We start from the raw sequence: 21215 nt of genomic DNA, 5'->3' as shown, positions 1-21215 counted from the left end.
ACTACATCCATTACCTACTGGGTTAAGACACTCTTTAGAGGGCAGATTATTCTATCATTGTATTTTACCTGGTTTCCCAAATGGCCTCCAAGGACCTGGCCTTGAATCATCACCACCACGCCATGGGCCCCTGTCATCATCTCGTCTGGAGAGCCTGTCGTCATCTGTGCTCCGCCATGGCCCCCTGTCGTCATCACGCCTTGACATCCTGTCGTCATCCATCCCGCGCCTGGGGCCTCTGTCATCATCCATCCCACGCCTGGGACCTCTGTCATCATCCATCCCGCGCCTGGGACCCCTGTCATCATCTGCAGCACGCCAGCTGCCCCGGTCATCATCCAACCCTCGTCTGGGTGGTCTGTCATCATCTAAAGCACGTCTGGGCGGCCTGTCATCATCTAAAGCACGTCTGGGTGGCCTGTCGTCATCCATTCCACGCCTAGGTCCTCTGTCGTCATCTGCTGCACGCCAACTGCCTCTGTCATCGTCCAAGCCGCGCCGGGGTGGCCTGTCATCATCCAAAGCACGTCTGGGCGGCCTGTCATCATCCAAAGCACGTCTAGGTGGCCTGTCGTCATCCATTCCACGCCTGGGACCTCTGTCGTCATCTGCAGCCCGCCAACTGCCTCTATCATCATCCAGACCTCGCCTGGGCGGCCTGTCCTCATCCAATCCACGTCTGGGTGGCCTGTCCTCCTCCCCTTCACGCCTGGGGGGTCTGTCCTCCTCCCCTTCACGTCTAGGTGGCCTGTCCTCTGCTGAATCCACAGAGGGACGTTCCTTTTCTTCTGCAGCACCACGTCGGGGTAGATCATCACCACGTCGGGGTAGATCGTCACCACGTCGGAAAGATCTTTCATCATCTCTTGCTTCCCCTCGACGCCAATCTCTACAAAACCATAGGGAATGAGCACAGAAGCCGACATCCAGGAAAGCTTTACATATTAGACAGTATCAAACCCCTCAAGGCCATTTCTGAATGCATCCACTTAGCGTGCGGTTGCAAACACATATGCAGAGCATGCAGTGCTCAAATGCACTAACTGCCTTCATTGCTATGGGAAAACAGTAGGTCACCATCCCTACAGCCTCAGCAAAGACTGGGCAGTTTACCATTTCCTTCAAAACTACAGTTTGAAGGGGGTAACTACAGTCCCTGTTGGTTACCTGCTGCAACACAAGAGAGAAGAGGTCTGGCTTTTATACTAAGCCTAATTTGACAAACTTGAGCTAAGTCGAACCAGTATTAAAAACCCCACATCAAGTAAATATCCCCCTTCTTCATTCACATGCCAACCCTTTAGTCCAATCCCTGTTTTCATATGTTTTGGCACAGTCCCAGCCCAACAGATTGGCAATACTTTCACTGACCAGCACCCACAACTAGACAGAGCTGCACAATGTAGTAAACTCATGACTCAACCCACTGCTACCGCTTGACAGAGAGCGGGGTGCACCAGGCCCTGGCAGCACTTGCACAGAACCTCCTTACCAGGGATGTATGTGGGATGTGAAGAACTGGTAGTGTTCCCTAGGCTATTGAGTCATCAGTTCATCTTGGAAATACGTTTGGATGTGCAACACTGGAAAGATCTGACACTGCTGAACAATTAGAGCCTTCCACTCTTCTCTTTGCTGGACGCACCATTTACTTCAGTGTCCACAGGATTTTACACCCAGATTTAGACCATAAGCCTTGGCTTCATCACCAGATTAATTTCTTTATTTCAGGAAATTACCCTATCTAAGCTAGTTCCTGAGCAATAAACAGGGACCAGTACATCACAGAGATGTACTGGTACCTGCTCCCTGGCAAGAGAAGCTGCACTGGGGCTGAATCTCATGGCTTCAAGAAGTAAAATCAAAACCAAAACAACCAACCACCACCCACTCCCCGGTTAAGAAATCCACTATGCCACTAAAATACAAACAAAAGCACAGCAAGGACTTGCTACAAAACAACAGATGTAGGACTGCAAGAGGTGAGAACAAAGAGGCAACAGTCTGTGACAACTCTGCAGCTCAAGAAAATCAAGGAATTGGGAGCAGTGTTATTTCCTAGCTTTGGATGAATACAATTACCATTGAGCTGTGAGATAAAAACAAGACATGGAGATTGTTAGCTTCAATTTAGACTCAAATTGGATCATCTTCTCCTTTCAAAAACCTGATTATTTTGACATAAAAGACATGTAGAGAAATGGTTATAAAGTTCATAAATTGAGCAAGCATTTCATTCATTCATACTCTGGTATTGTTTCAGGGGTTGGGGATTTTTAAACCCATTTTTGAGCTTGCAAGTGAAATTATAGCTCTGTTGGTTTTATCTATTTTCTCATTTGACAACTTTAGTGTTCAGATTTCAGCTTTTGTCCTTCTTTCCCTCTTAGAAATCCCAACTCCCACTTTAAAAGTTTACTGACATTAAATCAAACAGCATCTGATAGATGAGTAAGAACAGAGGAAGCACGAATACTAAGAACATTACTGAACAGCAGTGACTGCTAGCAAAGCAATCCAGCTGCTATCTCCATTTTGCAATAACCTCTCAAAACCCTACACACAGACCTACAAGAGCTGAAAGCCTGCAGGTGGCTTAACCAAATAAAGCACAAACTTGGTGACCAAATCCACACTGTAGTGACAGGATTGTAACTGTTTTGCTTGTCTTAACCCAGGCACAAACAGCACAGTCATAAAATAGGGGTCAACTCCCCTTTTCTGTACATTCTGGCTTTTAGTATTTTTTGACCATAAGCACATACACATTTGCTGATCCCCTGGGATAACAGCCTGTGGTGGTAACAATTCTAATGAGCTGTGCTAAGTAGGAAAGCCTGCAGCACTGCCCTGCCTCTTCTAGTGAACACCAGGTCTGTATTAGTTGCCATTTCATGGTCTCCCTGAGCAAGCACCCAGTTCTTGGCAGTATTTTATGGATTTTCTGTGATCTAAAGAACAAGAGGTTACTTTTTCTTTTAAATAAACTGGCTTTTAATTAAACTCCTCCACAGCACTTCTACGTTAACCTGTTTCTCCAGCTACAGTATTTGTAGTATTTTTCTGTATCAGAATTGACTTTCTTCTATTCCTTATGTCTGGGCCTCATCACTTTGTTATTTCCTAAGTTCAGTAAAAATAAAATAGTTAAGAAACACTGCTGGAGTTGAAATTCCATAGAGCTATTAATTTTGACTGCTATTGGTATTTCCTTCTAGTATTCCTCAGTATATTCCTTCTAGTAAAAGACAGAAGGAAAGTTTTGTTGAACATGCTACGTAACAGTGCAAAACATGCCTAATTTTAACCCTTTGGCAGTCACTCAGCTTAATTTCTATAAAAGCTGGATGAGAAATCATAGAATCCCAGACTGGTTTGGGTTGGAAGGGACCTTAAAGCTCATCCAGTTCCAACCCCTGCCACAGGCAGGAACACCTTCCACTACAGCAGCTTGCTCCAAGCCCCTGTGTCCAACCTGGCCTTGAACACTGCCAGGGATGGGGCAGCCACAGCTTCTCTGGGCACCCTGTGCCAGCGCCTCAGCACCCTCACAGGGAACAGCTTCTGCCTAAGAGCTCGTCTCAGTCTCCCTCTGGCAGGTTAAAGGCATCCCCGTTGTCCTGTTCCTTTAACACTTCAGGGATGGGGCAGTCATGGCTTCCAAAATGACTAAGACAACACTTATTCAGAAAAACTCTATGCTACAGTGATTCAGAAATTAATATGGGTCACATGTATCACTGTGCGTGTGGTGGGGGGGAAGATCACATTGAAGCATATAATTACATGCATTAAACACTTCTGCAATATGTTAATAGCTCAAGGCTTCACCCAGGAGTTTCATTTTTAATGCTGCAACTCACAAGAAAGTGGATCACTACTAAGAAAGGCAACACAGCTGTTAAGGAAAGACAGAAAAGCCTATTTTGCTTATCGAGAGATGGTACTCTTCCAATGTCAGAAGAAATTACTAGAGAAAGTAAATGAATTTGCTTCACTGGAGTCAGAGTGTAATGGATGTAAACTGCTGCTCTGGAAATCAGGGTTGGACATTTGTAAAAATCTGTCTACCTGGAAGGCTATTAAGCAACAAAACATATTGCCAACTGGGCCAAACAGTGGTACCTCCATCAGTACAGGTGAACATACCCAGAACTCCTAAAACATGTACACGTGAACAAGTATCTTTTTGGGGGTTTTGTGTGGGTTTGTGCGAAGGGTTTTGCTGTGTTGTTGGTTTTTAAAAGGACAAAGTACCTTCGGAATATTCTTCCTTCAGAAATCCTTCCTCGTCTTTGCAATAGTCTTTCAGAACTTTGTTTTCACCTGTGGCACAAATTTTCTGCTCTGTGACTCACTCCAGGATTTGAACAGTTTTAAGACTCTGAATTTTGACTTTCCTGTTCTTATCTTACATATTACTTTCAGTTTTCTAAATGGAAAATCTCAAACTGCTTCATCATCCAGGATCTCTGCACCTGCTTGTCAACCTTCCCCATCTGACAATTGTACAACTGATAGTGGTGTTTGAGCAGGACAGAAATTAACCAGGAATGTTATCTGAATGAATTCCAAGATAAATCCTCCCTCTCATTTTGAGATCCTTACAAAGGATTTGTTTCAGTAAAGGCAACTTTCAGAGATGTAAGGCATGAGGTATTATTCAGTTAGTGCAGCTTTAGCAGTGACACCATCAAGGCAGCCTACGCATTCTGAGCCCACTACTGGGGCTCAGTAACTCAGGGATTACCTTTCCACTGGTGCTCGTCGCCATTCCGATTCTGCCTCACCACCTCTTCTCCAGGAGCTCTCAGACTCCCGATCACCCCAGCGAGATTCCTGCAAGTCAAAAGAAATCAGGAACATTCTCTCTCAATACTTCAAAATGAAGATTTTTAACATGTAATTTACTCCTTTCAGAGCACACTTTGGCTTTAAAAACTCACCTGTCACACTGTAGATAATACTGAACTATCAGGAGTTTGAGTAACTTATGTTACGTTACATACTTAAGTATGGTCTTAACTAACTTTAGTGTTTTTCTGGCACGGTTCAACAAACAGTATCTTTCCCTATGTGCCACACTTTCACTAGTAGTGTACAATATATGCAAATACACTAAAAAGTGTATGAACAAATGCATGAACAATAAATAACTACAGTGAGCCATAGCTACCACCTATGAACACAAAAAGAGGTTCTAACAGTTCCACTTTCCCTGCTGCTTAATGACGGTACGAATGAATGAAAAGCACTATTTGCTTTTGTGCTTTCTAATCAGATCAGAAAATGTAACTAAATAAACTGAAAGCTCTGTGTAGCTAGTTTGTTCACAGCACCCCAATGCACAGAACTGGTAAGGGATCTGTGTTTTGTACAAGCTGTTTAGCTGAAGGGCAGAGCAATAATGAATATTGTCTTTTTTTAATATAGGTGAACTCTATTTCTGGACAAAGACAAACCATTTAACTACTTCTAGCACATTCCCTAATTCCACCACAAGAAGCAAATTAGATAAACCATACAAAATACATGATTTCACATCACCACACAACCTCAATATAACAGGATATTCTGGTTTTAAAACTGCTCTTTGAAAGAGTTTTTATTTGTCAGAGCTTCAATATGGGGAAATACAGAGGTTGCACAAGATCTTGCATACCCACTACTCCATGACTGCCTACTTAAATGCTTTTGAACTGACCCCAACAAAACAGAGTGAGCAAAGAAAGAATCCCAAAACTGCAAATGGTATTTTTCAAGTGGCACAGTTATCTCTCTCAGAAGCTGAGCCAGCTTCTCCCTATGATCAAGTGCCCATGGCTGGGAGTACCTCTGATGTGAAAAACACCAGTGGTGTTTTGAGTATGAAAACAATTTATACAGGCTCTGATCACTTATCTTCACAGGGTCACTCAATGGAGTATTCATTAAACAAAGATTATGGCTATGGTGGATGAAACTTAAAGCTAGTTCTCTTACTGAGAAGTTCTGAGGAAATGGGAGTGGAGGTTTGTGGTACTCAGTTACATTCTTTTAAATCATTAAGCATTTATTTTAGCTTTTGTTTCCTGTTGGATTAGGATAACCATTTCCCCCGTGCTTATATTTGTGGGAATGTTGCACACACCTCTTGGTTTTAATTATTGAGTATTTCTTATCAAACTATGCTTTTATGTTTAGTCTGGGATTTTCCTTCAGTATTTACTCTAATTCCTGACTTTGGCAAGAGTCACTACAGCTTTCTACAGAGTCAATATAGCTTTCATTCTTTCATGTTAATGAAATAGGTGGGTTTATTCAATATTCTTTTTAGTCTTTATTAATTTAAACAGCTTGGAGGTCTTAGCAGTTTCTTTATGTTATTACTCAACTACAGATTCCAAATGCTGACAGTGAGCTGAAACTAAGTGACCATCGCCTGACTTATTAAGTTAACAACTTAGGCTACAACTTCAAAACCAGAATTAACCAACAAGTAAGTTTTCAATCCTACCATCTTCTTCCACGTCATCTACAAAAGAAGGAGCAGACAAGAAGATGAGAATCCTGCAGGTATCACTCACCTTTCTTGAGAATGGGTCATCCAGCCCTCTCCTCTCTTCTTCTCGACGACGCTCCCTCTCTTCTATTTCCATTTCTCTCTGACGTTTTTTCTTCTCCAGTTCTTCCAGTTTCTTAACCCGTTCCTGGTATTCCCGCTGCTCCTGCTCACGTTTCTCACGCTCGATGCGTTCCTTTTCCTCACGCTCTGCAGAGTTGGAAACATAAATACACTGTATTACCTTTTCTAAAGCCTTTCAACTGGCTACCAGACAAAGCAATTCATAAAGAAAGGTGGGAGTTGCTTACAGTGCTTAAGTTCTTGATCCAACACCAAAGTTCCCTTTATATTCTGTTTCAGATGTGCACAAACAAGTAGCCAGAACTCAAACTAAATTACTAAATTCAAAGACTTAGCATCTCTTAACTTATGTCCTTCTTTATTCTCTGGAAGAATGGGAGGGCAGGAAGCATTTGTTAGCTTTCATTTTCTCTTCCTCCTATACAGCTTTATCTTCATCTCTATGCGCACAGGTAAGCATTCAGAGGGTGCATTAGGTAAAATAAGGTAAAGTATCTAATAGCAGTGAAGAGTTTTCACCACTGACTGAAAGTCAAAAGATTTCCTCCAATATCATGACACAGGGAAACCAGGAGTTACCTACATACACATCTGGAATGGGTGAAGGATGCAAAGGACAAATTGATCACGTTTTCAATGATACCTTTGAGCAGCTGTTCTTCTCGTAATCGTTGCTCTTCCTCCTCCTTCTCTCTGTAGTAAGTAATGCGCCTCTCCTCTTTGCGCTGCTTCTTGCGCTCCTCCAGGCGGTTACGCCTCTCTTCTGCTAATCGTTCCTGGAACTGCTTGAGCTTATCCTGAAACACACATGGAAACACCAGAACATTTAAGAGCTAGACACTTACACAGATTCCTAAATAAAGCTGAAAAGCAAACCAACTGCAGCATATTAACTTTGCTGCGCTGAAGAAAAACACCTGCTTGCCCTTGCAACCTGTTCTGCAGTTGATTTCATACAAGGGAATGTACTCCTATGTAGAAGACAATCACCATGCACAATTCTAGTCCTTCACCTGCTTTTTCAGGAAAGGAATTACCTGAATAATTTATCTACACCTAAAGTTATATAGAAATTACTTATACTGTTACAAAGAATCATATGCAGCTATCAAACTTAATACCTTGCTTGATGGATCTTTTTTAAACAGTTCTTGCTGCAACATGGCCAAATAATCAAAGCTATAAAACCTAGTAGTATTTCTTGGCTTCAATATTATTGTGCATATTATCTTATCCAAGCATGTTCCCTCACTTTAGGGGAATATTTTATTACAATACCATAGCTCCTGTACCTCATAAACTGTTCGTCGTGATGCTTTGAGCCTGGCTTCAAATAAATCTCTATCCTCCAGCATCCTTGAGAGTCTGTTCTTGTGCTCAAGAGCTTTCTCACGCTCCAACTGCAAAGTGGTGATCTAAAAACAGAAAACACACAAAGTATTACACAGTAAAATCTTGCTATATATTTGTATTCCATCTACCTCAGCCACTAGGAATAATCTTTTCCTCTTTCAGATCTAAGGCAGAAGACACTGCTGCCCACTAGCACAATGAAACTGTGAAGCTAACACTTCACTCGTTACGTCAACTTCTTCCCTTGGATTGAGCTGGAGGAAGAAAGAAGTGCAAATCCCAGTACTTTTCATTCACCACTAATGGACTTTATCATCTAACAGAAACCATCTTACCCTTTCTTCTTCTTGTTGCTCCCACAGCTCCATATCATGCACTCTCTGCTCCTCATATGCAGTCTTTATTAAAGGAATTTCTTCTAAGCGCTTGGCTCTTTCAAAGTAGTCAATCTGAATAAAGATAACACACCTTTAGCATGTCTCAATGCAAAGACCAGATCGTGGCAGACTCAATCTCCAGCACACCCCAAAGAAAAGCCCAATATCTGGAGACTTCTGCAATATGTACTGTTGTTACAGAATAACAACCATACTGTACCACGTCAAAGGTCCACCTAACCAAGAACCTGCCTCTCCTGCTGGCACCTAAATGCACTCCTAAGCAAGGATGCAAGAACAGAGACAGGCACATATACAATATTCTCTCAGCATCATTTTCCAGCTCCCAGCATTGCCTGTGTTGAGGTTTTTTTGTATTTAGTAGTCATTGGTGGATCTCTCCTCTTGTTCTTTTGAACTCATAGAAGGTTTTCATATGCAACAATGTACTTTGGAAAGAACTCCTGTGTGTCCATGGCTCACAGCATGAAGAACCACTTTCTACCTACAAGTAATTCTGAATATGGCTCCTACTAGCTTCCTGGTTCACTATCCCTTGCAGTCAGTGTAAAAACAACTGCTCCTCATCATCAGCTGTTACAACAGGTACACTCTTAGAGACTGGTACCACATCCTCCCTCTAGAAATCTTTCAGACATAGGGGTAGTATTTTACACAGATATTTCTTGCACAGCAGCCAATCTGCATCACTGGTAATCCCTCCACTCAAACTCCCAGTTCAACTGCATCCTGTCTTGAGGTACAGACCAGAGATGCAGAAGAACCAAGTTCTCTTTCCTGAGTAAGAACGTTAAGCTTGGAACCTATTATTCAATACATAAAGCTAAAGATCTTGGCTAATTTTTTATGCTTTCCCTACATGAGATATTTTATATCTATTAAACAGAACATCATTCAAAGACTCTCTTTTATCCCACAGCTGCTTTGCTGAAATTTTCTTGGGTGAACAACTCTGTAAAAAGATTTCTGGAGAATCCAACTTAGTTCTACCAATCAGATACCCTTACTCAGCTGCTTTGTTCACTTCAGAGAACTCCAAGAGGAACCCTGGCTTAGAATGCTTTTATGCTTTTACTGAAGCTGTGCTGACCTTTCTGGATATATCCTATTTACCCAGGTGACTAATTCTATTGTTTAACGTATTTTCTGCTACTTTGCCCCGTGTGAGCATCAGATTTATAGCCTGCAGCAAAAAGATCCTCACTGGAACCTTTTTGACACTTTCTAGTTATCAAGCCAGTTTTAAGTGACCTGAATAACCAACTGTATCATGTAACCTCTGCTGCATTCTTGAATACAGCTGGAAGTCCTGGGCAAGTTTCACCTTCAACATGCTCCTCATGCTTTTATAGCCACCAAAGTTTCAGGCAGGTCCTCTTCTGCCATCTAGAAGAACTCTAGCAGTGGCATTTCCTCTGTTTTAGTGAGGAATACAACAAATCAATTCAGTTTCTCTGTAATGGCCTCAATTTCTTTCAGTATTTTCCAATTACAGGTCTCCCAACCAAGATTCAGTTCATAAAGACCTCGAGTGTTCTTTTTCAAATCAGCTCCATTCATTAGAACACACTTGTGCACCGATACCAGAAACCCAATTGGTTTATAACATGTTAACTATTTTAGTGTGGAAAAGTAACATTTTCAACAACAATATTATATCTGTTTATCTGTATCTCCACACAGGAGTTCATAAACACTAACTAAAGCATTGCATAGCCATGGGTTTGTACCCTTCACACTTTGTACCTTTTTCTCCTGATTCTTCAGCCGTTCCTGAAGTTCCTTCTTTTCTTTCTCCAGCTGTTCAACTTGTTTAGCCATAATGAAGTCAGGATCCAGTTCTTCAAGATCCTACAACCAAGTAAAGTTATCAATACAAAATAAAGCAAACAGTTTTTGCTGTTACAAATGCAGTTGGCTGGTTTATTTATTTCAGCTTCTCTGCAGTTCTCCCCTTTTAAAGTAACTAGCTTCAGACACATTCTCAGTTTCCCTTCTGGAAGAGTATTTTATATTTTAAAAACTCTACAGCATTTACATCTTTATTTCTAATTGAGACACAGTCCAGTTACTACAAAACTGGATCTGCAGGCCTAGTTTGTACTTCAGATACCATTCAACCAACCAAACATAAAAGCCCAAACATAGCTGGATTTAATTCCTCCAGGAGAAAAAAGGTCCTATCCAAACTCAGAATTAAGGTTTACTTAGAATCAACTAGGTTGGAAAAGAGTTTTAAGATCATCAAGTCCAACCATTAAGTGTCAAACTGTCTCATTTTTAAGAGACTGTTTCTAAGAGCAGTTACAGTTCAAAACTACATAAATGACATTTCAACAGCCTGGCAATATAACACCGAAAGCATAAAAACATAAAACATCAATAGTAAGTTTTCTACCTCAATGTCAATATCTTTAAATGCTTTGGCTCCCAGTTCTGTCTTCTTAATCTGCTCCAAGCGCTCCCGAACAGTCTTCTTTTTGATCTGCTCATGCTCCTGCAGGATACGCTCCTTCTCCCTCTCCTTCGCCTCCTGGCGCAGTCTCTCTTCTTCAGCCTTCCGGACTTTCTGTAACTCTGCCTCACGTTGTTCCAGCTCTTCCTTTTCACGCTGTATATTTAAGCTTTCCAGGCGCTCTTTTCTTTCCTCTATAGTCTGGCGACGTGCAAGTATACGCTGATGCTCTTTCCTTGAGTTCTTTAAGAAGGCAGTGACCGCCAGCTGATGCTGTTCCTCCTTCTCTTGCTGAATTGAAATTAAGAATAAGACAATGATGTATGGAGTATCTCTTTAAGATGCACAAAGCACAGCAAGTGCTTCTCAAAACACCCTCAGAGTTAGTTTTGTTCTCCAAATGCACCAACTGCATGGAAATAAAGCTGCAATGGCCAATCTAATCATAGAATGGTTTGGGTTGGAGAGGACTTTAAGATCATCTAGTTCCAACCCCTGCGTGGGCAGGGACTCCTCACACTGAACCATGTCACCCAGGGCTCTGTCCAGCCTGGCCTTGAACACTGCCAGAGACAGAGCATTTACCACTTCTCTGGACACCCTGTGACAGCATCTCACCACCCTCACAGTAAAGAACTTCTTCCTTGTATCTAACCTGAAAATAATCACTCATCCAAGTGGCACACAAGGTAGTATCAACTGACAAGAAAGTTGTCTGTAAATGACAATATTCTGTAACACATCTGAGCTACGAGTTTCACTCTTTCTTCTGTCCAAAAGTAGTAATATTTTTACTAATATTTAAGAGTCTAACTGAACAAGGGCTGGGAAGCTCAATCAATTTTGTCTTTGCATGTGTCAGCAAGTCAAGCTCCACATAAACTGTACTACACCAAAGCTCCCTTGTTTTTAAAGGTTTTTTTCTTTCCAAACATGCTAACATAAAGAGAAAAATATCCTGACACAAAGCACTATCTGTGAGATGATAAAGAACAGATGAGTCAACAATTTAGATATAAACCCATTCCAATTAAGTTATAAAAAGCACTACACTTCTAGACACGAGGCTGTTCTTTAAGCAGCCTTCTCACCACCTCCCCATTCTCCTCCAGAGAACCTATACAGATCTGTGTAGAGATTCAGGCTGGAGAGGTATAACTGTGCCAGCTCATGGAGCTGCCCATTTTAATCACCCCAGCAAGCAGCAAAGCACTGCAGCCTGAGCAGCTCACTGAACTCCCTCAGTCATGCTGCTCCTGAAATGTGACCTACCGCTAGGGTATTTTTAGTACTCTGTCACTTCTAGGGCATTCAAAAAAACACTGATGTACTTGAGTGCAGATCTGAAAGCATTTAAAGATAAACAGAGGTGCCAGAAACTAAAGAATTAGAAGCTTTAGATGAATGCAATCGATTTGTGAATCATAACAAATCTGACAGATATTTTAAGTTTTTAAGCACCTGAAAAAAAGTGAGGTTTTGACCTGAGTAACAAGGAAAAAAGTTATCAACTTGTTCTGTAGCTTCTCTAACCACATAGACTGATGTTAACCTTGATACTGTACTCTCGTTTTACAACTGTTAATTACTAGCACTTTAGTTTTATTCAGCTAATTGCACTAATATGACGTATAAGACCATTTGTCACTTCTACCTATGAATGTACAGCTGAAGCACGTTTCTTCTTTCACACCAACAATCCCATAGCAATCACTAATAAAATCTTTTTAGGTGAAAACTTACATGGAAGTATTTTTATCTTAAACACTATAAAAGGGTTTATCAGGTGTATACAGGTGTCATGATATAGTCCTTGTGTGCTTGTATCTTAACAATATTACTTAGTGTTTCAACCCCTATAAAGAATCTAACATGGACATCTTGCTATCAGCCTTTCTTCCAGATGGAAAAAGTGTACGTTTTCCATGAAATCTTTTATAAACATAAAGCAAAAGAAGGAATTACCACCGCTCTTTAAAGAGAAGTGAAGGTTGAACTTGCCACAACCAAAGCATGCTGGAAATCTGAGACTGATTTTACACCTACAGCGCTCTGGAGAACCTGAAATGTGAGCTCATCCCTGAGTCCAACCTTGAAGCCACCAGCCCCAGCGAGGAGGACAGGCAGTGAGAAGGACACAGATCAGGTCTTGCGCTATGGGATCTTTTCTTCATGTTTTTAGATTCCACCATGAAATTACATTCCAGGCTCTTCACAACAGCAGTTTCTCCAGGAAGAATAAAGCAAGCAGGCTCTTGGATTTTCAAAACTGCATTAAACAAATCCTACCTCTGTAGGGCCATCTATGGGTAAGTTATTATTTGGTATATCCTAAACCTGATACAGTCAACACTGGCAATTTAAATTCAAGACTCTTGTGTACATTTTAAACGAACACTAACTAATTGGGTGCATTTAAGAATGACTTCTTCTTCACAAGCACAAATAGCTGAAAAAAAAAATGAAATTAAAAGGTACACCTAATCTGAGATAACACATTCATTACAATATAAGCTTAGGTATAAAGTTAAGTTACTAGCTTACGTTTCTACTTTTATTTCCACAAGTATAGAAATGCAGCCCAACATTACTGTCCAATTAGATCAGAGATTGTTACCAGAATGCTCCAAAAAACAGAGCAACACACTTCTGAAAATAATCCATCTACAAAATGTACAAGGATTTGAGTAAATACCAAAATGTACCTACTCAGAGCCTTGCAATGTCACGTTAAATTAATCATTAGATAGCTCACTGCTCCTTCTGTCAAGGAAAGGCAAACTAGTGACTCCTTCAATTATGATCTCACAACTTCAAAAGAAGCTTGTCTTGCTAAACCAGAAAATTTAGGTCTATTAGACCAGATGACTATATAACAGATGCAGAAGGATACCTGGTCATAAATACATTCATGATACACTACATTTGTATACATTAACACCTCCAGGATCAATTGTTCTGAAGGGAGGGGACAGCCATATCAATACTGATCACCACTGCACTGAGAACAGATTACAGGAAGCAGCACTTGGTCAGACAAGCAAAAGGCTCCATAAGGGTAACAGACAAACATCACCCAACCCACATGGGGGAAATGTCAGAACCTGTCACCACTTCAAGAAGACTTAAAGTGACTTACCAGTAAGTGAGGAGGCTTAATGACTGCAAGAGCTTTAGCCAGAGCTGAGGACATAGCAGTCAACTGATTCCTGATCTGCTCAGAAGGCATGCTTTGTAGTTGAGGGCCTAGCGGAGCATCTTCTCTGGTGCTGTAATTCAGGTCCGAGCCAAAACTCAGTGTCCGGGTGGTATGATCAAGGCGAACCTTTGGGGGAAAAAATAGGAAGGATTGTATTAAACCATTTCTCTGTTGCTCTGCCTGTGACCAGTATGAGTCAACAGACGCTCAAAGCAGAAATTACTCTGAATAAAAGTTTGTTTGATTTCCATGGTTTGTATAAAAAACCCATACAAACAAAAAACATCACTGGAAGAGGCTGAACTTTTAATGGTTCTATGAAATGAGAGCACTGCATGACAAATTCTTGCCTCTTACTCCATATTAGTAATACACCAAACAAGAATCCTGATTTCAACACAGACAATATCAACACATATAAGCCAAAATTGTGTGTTAACCAAAATGAATTAACTAAGCTTTATCTAAAAACCTAAATGGATAAATACTAAGAAACCTTAACTAAAAACTACTTGTATGTCATCACCAGCTTAAACATTTCCTTACAGGCTGTCACTCTTTCAATACACACAACTTTACCAACAAGGTAATCTTCAACAGCAGCTGAAACATCTCAGACATCAGTGCACATTTCAGACACTGGTGGTTTCCTTCAGTCACTTGGTTAGATAAAAAACCACATTAGCAACTGCTCAACTCTTCAGTCTTGCACAATTAATGCAGCTTAGCCAGAAATTTGCATCCCTATTTGTTAGACTTGCTTCAGGATATGCTGTATTCAATGACTGGGGCTCACAGGGCAAGTTTCAGCAAATTTCATTTCAACTTTTTACTTCTACTGGACTTTACATTAATGGTTGTTGACCTAAATCAAAAACAGACATCAAAATGTAAATAATCATCAGTTCTTCATATATTGTCACATTTTACTCTAGTTTATCTCCATCTATCAGAACCAATTGTCTTGGGTTCAATGTCAACCAGAGAGCTTTCATCCAGTGTAACACACATGAATCCATACATGATTCATATACATGAATCACAGAAGAACTTACTTGTAAGTCACAATGTCTGGCTGCATCAACAATATTGCGTTCCAGCTGGAAAGCATCAACAAAAGGAACCAGGGTTGCCAGGCGAGAAAATTCAATGCTTTGATAAATCTGGGCCACCTGAATGTGAACACAAGTATTAGGTGTTTTCCTTCAGTAAAAAACAGATCAGAAATAAGACTTGTTGTATAAGCTATACAGCTTACTAAATTGCCAAGAAATTACTGTACACATAGTAATACAACTGCAAATATTCTTTCAGGGTTTTGTATCTGTGCTGTAGTCAAACTTAAGCTAAGATTCAAAGCCATTCTGAATGGCTTCTTTGTATGAAGGAGACTGGCAGCAGTAGCTACATACAGCTATGCTGCTAATTGGCCTTCAACTAGTTCTTTAGCACACCAGAAATAACACTGCTCATCACTTGTAATGAACGCAGGTCAATGAAATGTGCATTTATACAACATCTAGACACAAAAACCCTACTGAAATATCCCACCCAGAGATGAAATATCCCACCCAGAGCTCACTCCAAAAAACAGTTTGAAGAAATTATGGATTACCTTAAATAAGACCTCAGAGATCCATAATGAAGAAAATCTAGGCAAGAGATTCCAGCACTGTATGCAACCACTACTAAGTACAGCTACTACAGCTGTACCTGAATGATGTACAAACCCAAAGACACAGGTCATATACCCCAAAAAGGTATTTCAAAATCACAAAGGGTTTCTATTTGATGGAAAATTTTTACTTCAGCATGGAAGTTTCCAACTTGATGCTCTTCCAAGGCATTTTCTAACTTCTATGTACTTGAGAACATACATTTTCTTTACTCATACCTGCTGCAGAAGGCGGAGGATGGTATTGTTTTGCAGGTGAGGCACATAGAGCTGCAGTTCAGGTTCCTTCTCAGCTTGGTCCTTCACCCAGTTCAGAACCTACCAAAATTCTGAAAAGTTACTCTATCTGCATCAACCACAAACTTCACCATTAAGGTTTAAGAAGCATGGTTCTTAAATACTTCAGTTTTACAGCTCATGAAAAAATAGCACCTCTGTCCAGCTACTACACTGTTTTCTGAAGTGTATCTTTTAATCAGAACACTTTATAATGGATTCCTGACATATTTTGTATGAAGGTGACTGACAGTAGTGGCAACATTTACCACGCTGCTAATTTACCTTCAAGTTCTTTTTAGCACCTCAAGTCTCTTTGTTCCCACTATCAAAGAAAAAGAATGTGATGTGCTTCAGCAATTGCAGAATTTACATTAACCCCATCAACATCACATTATTCTACCTCCCAATAATCTACATTTTAAAGTAAGAACAGTCACTGGTGTATTTTTCCACTTCCCATCAACCCTCATCCACAAATCAGTATTAGTCAAGAGCAATTACTATATACACAGAGCTATAAAACTTACCTTGCTGACACGGCTGCATAACTTGAGTGGGTGGAAATCTACTTCAAGCCAGTTGTAAAGTTCTTTCACTTCTGGAACAACATACTGCACCACGTTGAACCTTACCTACAGACAACAACAACAAAAAATCCAAAGATCTCAATAAATACAATTTTAACAAATACATTATACTTTAAGAATTTTAAATTTAAGAAGTTAAATAGACACCACATGTACCTTTTAATACAGAAGTCTACTTATTTTTTATTACAGCATTCTTAATGGCAGTGGCAATAACTCTATACTACACCACTTAACTATAGCTAAAAATGGAAAAGTAGACAAAAACCATATAAGCAAGACAGATATTTAGACCAGAGTACTACCCTCAACTTCGCTGTTTCTAAGACACAGCCCTACTACACAGATATAGACTCACATCCAAACCAAACCCACACAGTTCAGGAGGAAACTTCTGAAGCTTTAAATTTTGGTTTTAAGGCAAACTGGAGAAACACAAGAAGAATTAATGTAAACTGTAAAATGAACCTTAAATCTAAGTTACAGGTGTGCATGCAAATGACTGCAAGAAATTCACCATCCTCTGAAGATACCTAATTGTGATTGAATGCCTGATTTGTTTATAAAGGTTGGAAGGAAGAGAAATACAGCCTCCCTTCACGTTAAACACAAGAAGATTTCATCATCACTTAAGCCCTTACAGTTTGCTATTTAATATCTGACCTGTGCTTATCCAAGATACATTTAAAGCTTGGTTCAGTTAATCACACACCTTAGATTAGGGAAAAACACCCAAAGTTCTAGCTCACAGCCCTTCCAGAACCCTCAGACTTTCAAACCAACATTTGTTGCTTAGGTGACATAAGGGATGATACAGAATCCGACTCCTTAGTGTACACAAGCATTGTGTTATTGCTGCCATTTCCAAACAGTCCTTCTTGTGAATCTGAAATGCTAGCACTATGCCCTAAGTCATACAGTTAACCATAGAGCTGTTTTAACTCAAACTGCTGTCCCATAACTAAGCAGTGTTCTAAAAGGAAAAGAAGAGGGACCAATGGTTCAAAGCTGCTCATCTCCACTACCTACCATATCATTTATGAGACTACCACGTGTAGGTGGGGCCTGAAGACCCAAGAGGGTTGCCAGACGTCGCTGTTTCTCCATGATGATCCCGTCCATATCCAGAAGACGGGCAATGTCCGTTCTCTCAGGAGTGATAGGAATGGACAGAGTGGCCAAAAGGACTCGAGTAGACATCCTGTTGACAAAGTACAACCACAAATGATGAGCTGCAAGAGAACACTAATTCCTTTTCACAGATGTGCCCATTCAAGAGAAGGAATGAGTAGAAGTCATGATGCACTGTGTAAAAATACCAGCAGTAACAGAGAAGACACTAGCTGTGTGATAAGAGTACAGAATACAATCTTCTTCAGCAACCAGGGGAAAGATTTTGATAACACCCTTTCATTACTTATGTATGTGTATATATACACAGAAATTATAAAGAAACTTAAGCCACCATTGCAAATATACCAAAATGCTACATAATTAAATCTTTAGAAAGCAGCAACTTTAAAAAATTATTTCAGCTGCAAATCTGTATCAGTCATATTAATTGCATCAATTTTTACAATTTACTATGCAAGTCAGATGCACATTTTCATCTCAGAGTTGGAAGGGACCTTAAAGCTCATTCACTTCCAACCCCTTGCCACAGGCAGGGACACCTTCCACTAGAGCAGCTTGCTCCAAGCCCCTGTGTCCAACCTGGCCTTGAACACTGCTAGGGATGGGGCAGCCACAGCTTCTCTGGGCACCCTGTGCCAGCGCCTCAGCACCCTCACAGCTCTGTTAAATGTCCTTCTTGCTTCAGGATTCTTTAAAGGCAATTAGTACTGGCCACCCAATATATGTCATCACCTTCTTCTGGGGTGCAATTTAGTTTATCTTTGAACTTATGTGGCTAAAAACAGAAAGTAAGATCACACGAACTCTCTTTCCCCACCTCTGCATCTCCTCTTGTGTGAGATTCTTTCGCATTTCCCTTGATAAGTGGTAAAGTCGGTGAAGTGTGGATGCATGGAAAAGAGCATTTCCTGATTTCCAGAAGACAGTTGAAACCTTGTGATAGTAATTTGCCATCAGTTGTGGTTTGGGTGGTTTCTTAGACAGTGCAAACAGCCCATGAATATCCTCCACTGCTTTGAAAGCTTCCTAAGTAAAAAACCAAACAACAAATACATACTTTAAGGAAGTTGTCTGCAACACCCAAAAATGGGGAAAATACACATTTTACTGGTTTTATGGTTTTTCATAAAAATCACTTTTGTGATAAAACATGGGTATAGTTTCCCTAAGAATACAGATATACTTGGAAATGCCTCATATGTAATTACTTGCATACCTCATCTGGAAACAAGACAAGAGAGAACATTCCTCAAATTCACAAACCCCCCCCAAAAAAAGACAACCTTTGGCTTTTTAAGGAATTTCTCATTAGAAAGGTTGGTAAAGCAAAGCACCTTGGAATAATTTGCTTTGATAATGCTCTCCCTGGCTGGACAGTAACATAAGGCTGCAGCAATGCTGGGGCCCCAGCCCAGTAGCAGACACTAACGTGTACCAATCACCTCCCAGTGATGTAGGCTGCAAGAATGCAGAGTGGCAAAAGGTGAAGGTGCCATCACCAACTTCTCACTTTCACAACTCAAAGTAACTTCAGCTACTTTACCATTTACTACTACCAGCAGAAGCTTGGTTTGAAATGCTGTGCAGGAACACAGAATCACAGAATGGTTTGGGTTGGAAAGGACCTTAAGATCACCTAGTTCCAACCTCCTGCCATGGGCATGGATGCCTCACACTAGATAGACTCTGTTGCCCAATGCTCTGTCCAGCCTGGCCTTGAACACTGCCAGGGATGGAGCATTTTTACCACCTCTCTCAGCAACCTGTTCCAGGGCCTCACCACCCTCACAATAAAGAACTTCTTCCTTATATCTAACCTGAACTTCCCCTGTTTCAGTTTGAACCCACCACCCCTTGTCCTGTCACTACAGTCCCTGATAAAGAGTTTCTATCCTGCATCCTTGTAGGCCCCTTTCAGACACTGGAAGGCTGCTATAAGGTACCCATGCAGCTTCTCTCCTCCAGCCCCAACCTTCTCAGACTGTCTTCACACAGGAGGTGCTCCAGCCCCCTGATCATCCTCATGGCCTCCTCTGGACTTGCTCCAGCAGCTCCATGTCCTCCTTATGTTGAGACTCCAGAACTGCCCACGGTACTCCAAGTACATTAGACTATGTATTCAATATGCATGCAGTACCACATTCTAGATACTAAAACTTTAGTCTTTAGCTTTTATTCTGTCTTTACCTTGGAGTATATACCATGAAACATGATCTGCGTGGAATAGATTCTGGAAAGGCTGTAGTCTAGAGCGTGATTACAGGAGCCCTGCTGCATACCTGCCACAGCTCCATGCTGATAGCACTGTCAAGCTGCACCAGCCTGGTCTCCAGGTGCATGGACTGGCTGTCAGGGTTGTTGAGGTTGATCGCTGTGCTTTGGTTGTGATGACGCTGGATCTGCCCCAGGTGCATCCGCAGGTTATCGCAGAGTTTACGGAACTCAGCTTTGCGTGTGTACTGCAGGCAGAACTTGAAAGCTGCAAAACGAACAAGATAAAGTAAACATGCTCAGTAATCATAGAATGGTTAGGGTTAGAAAAGACCTTAAGTGGTAACTCTGTGGTAGTTGTGAATGGGATTCAAGTAGGTAAAGCAGCACATTTGAACAATCTTCATTTACAACTCAAAAACGTACCAAAGAAGATGCAATCTGTCACACATGAGTTAGTGACAATGCAGAGCACTTCCATTTTGACCTGAAAAAATTAAGATGCTTCCACATAATTAACCTGACAGAGTAAAGGGAATACTTTGAGTTTCTTTAAAATGCTCTGTTTTAAGCAGGGATCCCAGCTTTTGTTTTGAGCTAAGTGCAAATGAAATTCTGTGAATGGCATGAATTCAGCTTTGGGCTTTGTAAAATATAGGGAAAATAATTCTCAAATCATTTAAAGATGGTGAAGGTAAATGAAGCTTTCAAATGACTGGAAATGACACAGGAAAACCAAAACTGTCTTTGTTCCTGTAACTCCTCTCAAAAATCTGTTTTCACTTTGCCATTCTCCCTCTGAATATTCTAAGGTATCGCTACCAGAAACAGGCACAGAAAGAAGTCTTAACACTGCAGCACAAAGACTTCAATACATTAAATTACCCAGAACTCATCTCACAGTCATCCTTCCTAATGTACTTGCAAAATATGGATCCAGAGTTAAAAATCTAAGACTCTTCTTCAAAGATACAGAGCCGCAAGTTATACATACAAAAGAAAACATTTTTCTGCTCATCTCTCACTCTTAAGAAGAGACAAACATGTAAGTATCCATTCTTCTAAGGTCACTTTTTACAGAAAGCCAGATAAAAATCACACAAGGCTCTGTCCTATTACCTTCTGCATAGGATTTTCCTAAGTTACACCTGTGTCAAAATTAAAAGTGCATCATGATTTTACACAAAAGTACCCTTTTGTGTGCACTCCTTTTGGAAGGTACCTGCCACAGAACACATTAATGGAAGACACATCTGCCATTCTGGATAAAGTGAAAACATGACTAATTTTGATCAGTAA

General features: G+C 40.7%; 1 protein-coding gene and 1 non-coding gene across 2 annotated transcripts in view; both read right to left on the bottom strand.

Moving 5' to 3' along the window:
- The window catches only part of EIF3A (eukaryotic translation initiation factor 3 subunit A), a 34593-nt gene that overhangs the window by 5055 nt on the left and 8323 nt on the right, over positions 1 to 21215 (bottom strand). Inside the window, exons 5-19 of the mRNA XM_061458611.1 lie at positions 19985 to 20184; positions 18523 to 18731; positions 17601 to 17772; positions 16512 to 16616; positions 15925 to 16023; positions 15086 to 15202; positions 13971 to 14156; positions 10775 to 11122; positions 10123 to 10227; positions 8314 to 8427; positions 7918 to 8040; positions 7269 to 7422; positions 6567 to 6751; positions 4751 to 4839; positions 69 to 889 (exon numbers count right to left, since the gene is read on the bottom strand). Of these exons, the coding sequence (XP_061314595.1) occupies positions 69 to 889; positions 4751 to 4839; positions 6567 to 6751; positions 7269 to 7422; positions 7918 to 8040; positions 8314 to 8427; positions 10123 to 10227; positions 10775 to 11122; positions 13971 to 14156; positions 15086 to 15202; positions 15925 to 16023; positions 16512 to 16616; positions 17601 to 17772; positions 18523 to 18731; positions 19985 to 20184 (3027 nt within the window). The remainder of the gene's footprint in view (positions 1 to 68; positions 890 to 4750; positions 4840 to 6566; positions 6752 to 7268; positions 7423 to 7917; positions 8041 to 8313; positions 8428 to 10122; positions 10228 to 10774; positions 11123 to 13970; positions 14157 to 15085; positions 15203 to 15924; positions 16024 to 16511; positions 16617 to 17600; positions 17773 to 18522; positions 18732 to 19984; positions 20185 to 21215) is intronic.
- LOC133272467 (small nucleolar RNA SNORA19) lies at positions 15406 to 15538 on the bottom strand. The gene has a single exon (XR_009744432.1). It is a non-coding gene; the product is annotated as a small nucleolar RNA SNORA19 (small nucleolar RNA).

Source organism: Pezoporus flaviventris, unplaced genomic scaffold, assembly GCF_033815535.1.
Source record: "Pezoporus flaviventris isolate CSIRO_AGI_PZ_B2104156 unplaced genomic scaffold, CSIRO_AGI_Pfla_v1 ptg000029l, whole genome shotgun sequence".
NCBI classification, from domain to species: domain Eukaryota; kingdom Metazoa; phylum Chordata; class Aves; order Psittaciformes; family Psittacidae; genus Pezoporus; species Pezoporus flaviventris.
This window is presented reverse-complemented; position numbering and strand designations above follow the sequence as displayed.